The sequence below is a fragment of the Hipposideros armiger genome, unplaced genomic scaffold, assembly GCF_001890085.2.
Source record: "Hipposideros armiger isolate ML-2016 unplaced genomic scaffold, ASM189008v1 scaffold_67, whole genome shotgun sequence".
Taxonomy (NCBI): Eukaryota; Metazoa; Chordata; class Mammalia; order Chiroptera; family Hipposideridae; genus Hipposideros; species Hipposideros armiger.
This window is the reverse complement of record NW_017731417.1, coordinates 4,167,150-4,170,805: the sequence shown is the minus strand read 5'-3', so window position 1 is coordinate 4,170,805 and position 3,656 is coordinate 4,167,150. Positions and strand designations below refer to the sequence as shown.

General features: G+C 35.8%; 1 protein-coding gene across 1 annotated transcript in view; it reads left to right on the top strand.

Annotated features, from left to right (window-relative positions):
* The window catches only part of TC2N (tandem C2 domains, nuclear), a 31,000-nt gene that overhangs the window by 10,262 nt on the left and 17,082 nt on the right, over positions 1 to 3,656 (top strand). Inside the window, exon 3 of the mRNA XM_019642292.1 lies at positions 3,403 to 3,570. Within this exon, the coding sequence (XP_019497837.1) occupies positions 3,403 to 3,570 (168 nt within the window). The remainder of the gene's footprint in view (positions 1 to 3,402; positions 3,571 to 3,656) is intronic.

Sequence of the window (3,656 nt, the reverse complement as noted above, 5' to 3'; positions counted from 1 at the left end):
ATATGGACTTACCATAATTTATTTAATAAATTCCCTTTTCTTAGACATTTATGGTGTTTCATGTGTTATTTTCATAATCAGGAAACAAGAAATACCTGCCTGGCGATATGTGATAGTTTGATTTTTGGGGTTTTTTTTTCCCCTTCTTCTTTCTTCTTCTCCTTTTCCTTCTCCTTCCTCTCCCTCTTCTTCTTCATTGTATCACTAGAAAACACTACTTTTTGAGTTGAAGAGTCAGAAATTTGGGTGTACTTAGAGGCTCACTGAGGATGTGGGGAAGCCATCTGTTTTTTAACATGTTGGAGAGAAAATTACTTTATATAGCCAGAGTCAAGAAAGTATTCTTGGTACCTAATTATAAAAGCCAAATATGTGTGAGCTGTATGTGTGAGTGATGGGCTGACGTGGAGATTTTGAGAAGATAAGGGGAGACCACTATCAATAATGACTAAGATTATGTTTCAAATTATTTGGAATTTGTTTTGTTGTGTTGCTTACTTGCTGATGAGTCTGATTACAGCTGCAGCTTACTGCTTTGATAACAGAACAATTCTAGCATTATTTCACTGTGCTTGCTTTATTACCTGTCTACCTACCTATCCATCAAGAGAATGCATTTTGAGTGAATATTGAAATTTTAAATAGGGCTGTTGAGAGGTGTAGGCAGTTGTATAACTTGACATTTAGTTTTCTAGCACTGTGGTTCTGTAAATGAGGGAAAGTCCTTTTGAACTTAAAAGTTGATATCACTGTATACTATTTGAGGGGAAAATTGGAATTTTGCGTGGCTTACTTGCAAAGGAAAAATGAAATCAGAATATTCTTTTTTTAAGTATAGCGTATAAAGGTGGTGAGTCATTTTTGGTGCTATTACTCCTGACAGTGCTATTCTTGTTACCATAAACTGACTTTTGTGGCAGTGTTTGTGTGCCGAATGATTTAGGTGTTAGCCTGTAAGGGTGCAGGGCTCTTTATAAGGCTCCCTGGCATCATGACTCCCCCTTGGCTCCCCTCTGCCTGTGTACTGAGCTTGGGCTGGACACATCGTTATCTGAACCGGGATGAGCATAAAATCTCACCTCATAACACTGTGAGTTATGTCTCTTCTGAACTCAGTGTGAAGCTACCGGTTTTGTTTAGCTTAATTCAGAAAATATTAGTTGATACCGTGGAGTCTGTTTTACATGGGACAAAAAGAATGAAAACATGGGAATAATTTCAACAGTTAAACTTTCTTTTTTGTGTGTATATTGTTTCCAATGTGATTATTAGCATTGAAAGGAATTTGATCTATTGTTTCACCCATTTAAAACTGTGAAATATAAAACACATGTAGAAGAAAGGAACAGAAATATACAGCTCAGTGGTTTATTAGAAGCAAAACATATGTATAGTCACCACTCAAAGAAGTCGCTTATTACCAGGAACCCCAAAACGCCCATCTTCCCTCCTTTCGTTCATTCCAGAGTAATCAGTATTCCCAGATGTTATAATCATCACTTTCTTGCTTTCCTTACTTTTTACCACCTCAGTACACATTCCTAAGTGTTATAGTTTAGTTTTTTCTGTTTTCTGACCTTTAGCTAAATGAAATTACATAGTCAGTATATCTTCTGTTGATGGGTTCCTTCATTCAACATGATGTTTGTGAAATTCATTCACATTGTTGTTAGCAGCTTCAGTGTGCTTTCCTATCTGTACAATGAGTGTATTTATCTGTTTGATTGGGTTCTAAGTGGCATGATACACGGTGGTTTCTATATAGCATTCTATAAGGTATTTTCATGTCGTAAGTATATACTACAGTTCATCTGTTGTGCTGTTGATGGACATTGAGTTTTTTCCAGTTCTGGGCAATTATGCATAGTGATGCTTATGAACATTCTTGTACTGGTCTCTTGGTGCACATGTGCAAGCATTTCAGTTGTGTGTGTGTCCCAGAATGGCATATTTGGGTCACAGGACACAAACATCTTCAGCTTTAGTAGAAATTAGCAAACTGTGTGCCACAGTGATTGTATCAATTTACATTTTCACTGGCAGAGTATGATAGTTCACACTGCCCTGCTTTCTTGCCAACACTTGCTTTTGTCAGGCTTTTTAATTTTAACCATTCTGGTGAGCATGTAGTGGTATCTTATTGCAGGTTTAACTTACATTCCCCTCATGACTGATGAGATTGAGCACCGGGTCATGCTTATTGGCTATTTGGAGAGACTCTCTTCTGAAGTGCCTGCTTAAGTCTTAAGCCAATTTATATATAAATTCTTGTCTTTTTCTTATTGATTTGTAGGAGTTCCTCATGCGATCTGGATATGAGCCCTTTGTTGATTATATTTGTTGCATGTATCTTCTCCCACTGAATGGGTTACCTTTTTACTCTTAAATCGTCTTTTAACAAATGGAAAATTTCAATTTTAATATAGTTCTGTTTATGAACTTTTTTTTATGATTAATGCTGTATTCTATTTAAGAAGTGCTTCCTTGCCCTAAGGCCATGAAAACTTAAAATTTTACTTAAATATAGAAGTTTTATTGGTTTGCCCTTAACATTTAACTTAGAGGTACCGTCTACATGGAATTAATTTTTTATGGATATGTTTATTTGGATGAAAGTTTTTTTCCTATATCAATATCCAATTGTCTTATCACCTTTTAGTGAAAAGATCATCCTTTTCCCACTGTCGTGTGTACAGTGCCACGTTGATTATAAGCCAGGTGTCTATAAAATGGGTGTCTCTTTCTGGGCCTTCTATTCTGTTCCGTTGATCTTATAATTGTGCCAATATTCTATTCTTAACACCCAGTAGAGCGAATCTTTGAATCTTGTTTTTCTTCTTAAAGATTACCTTTTTGGTCCTTTGTGTTTCAATATAAATATTTTTCTATTCAATTTGATTGCTAACTTTATTGCATTGTGGTTAGAGAACATACTGTGTATGATTTCAATCCTTTAAAATTTATTGAGACTTGCTCTGTGTATCTCATTATGTGGTCAGTTTTTATAAATGTTCTGGCATTTGTGAACAGAGTACATCTCCCCCCCCCAAAAAAAAAGGATAATCTAACTTAAAAGATGTCTTTTGTGTAAGTAGAAAAAAATAGGAAACTCCAATCACAAAATATAGAATTTTCCACATTTAGGAATATGTGCTTAGGGTAAAAAAAAAAGCCAAAATTTACCAGACTGTCTTGAGAGCAGGGCTCATGGCTGATCCCTGGTGGAATACTCCACACAGTGAGAGCTCAGTAACTGTGTGCTAACTTTTTTTAGATCTCAAATGCATGTGAGTTAGTATTAGTCAAGACAAAAAGTTTTTTCTTTTGCCTTGAATGCACCAGGTGTAGGCTAATAACTCCAGGAAAAGGATGTTGTAAAACTTTAGCAATATTTGCTTTCAGGATCTGCCAGAGCGTCTTTTGGAGACCGAAAGGTAGAACTTTCCAGTGCATCACATAATGGACCCAGCTATGACGTATATAACCCATATTATATGCATCAGCACATTTCACCAGACTTGAGTAGGCGCTTTCCTCCTTGTTCTGAAGCCACGAGACTATATGGATCAGGTTTGAAAAAAATTTTTTTCCTCTTTGTGTTTCTCTTTTAATAAATGTAGAAATCAGATTAAATCTAATACCCTGGAAGAAATGAT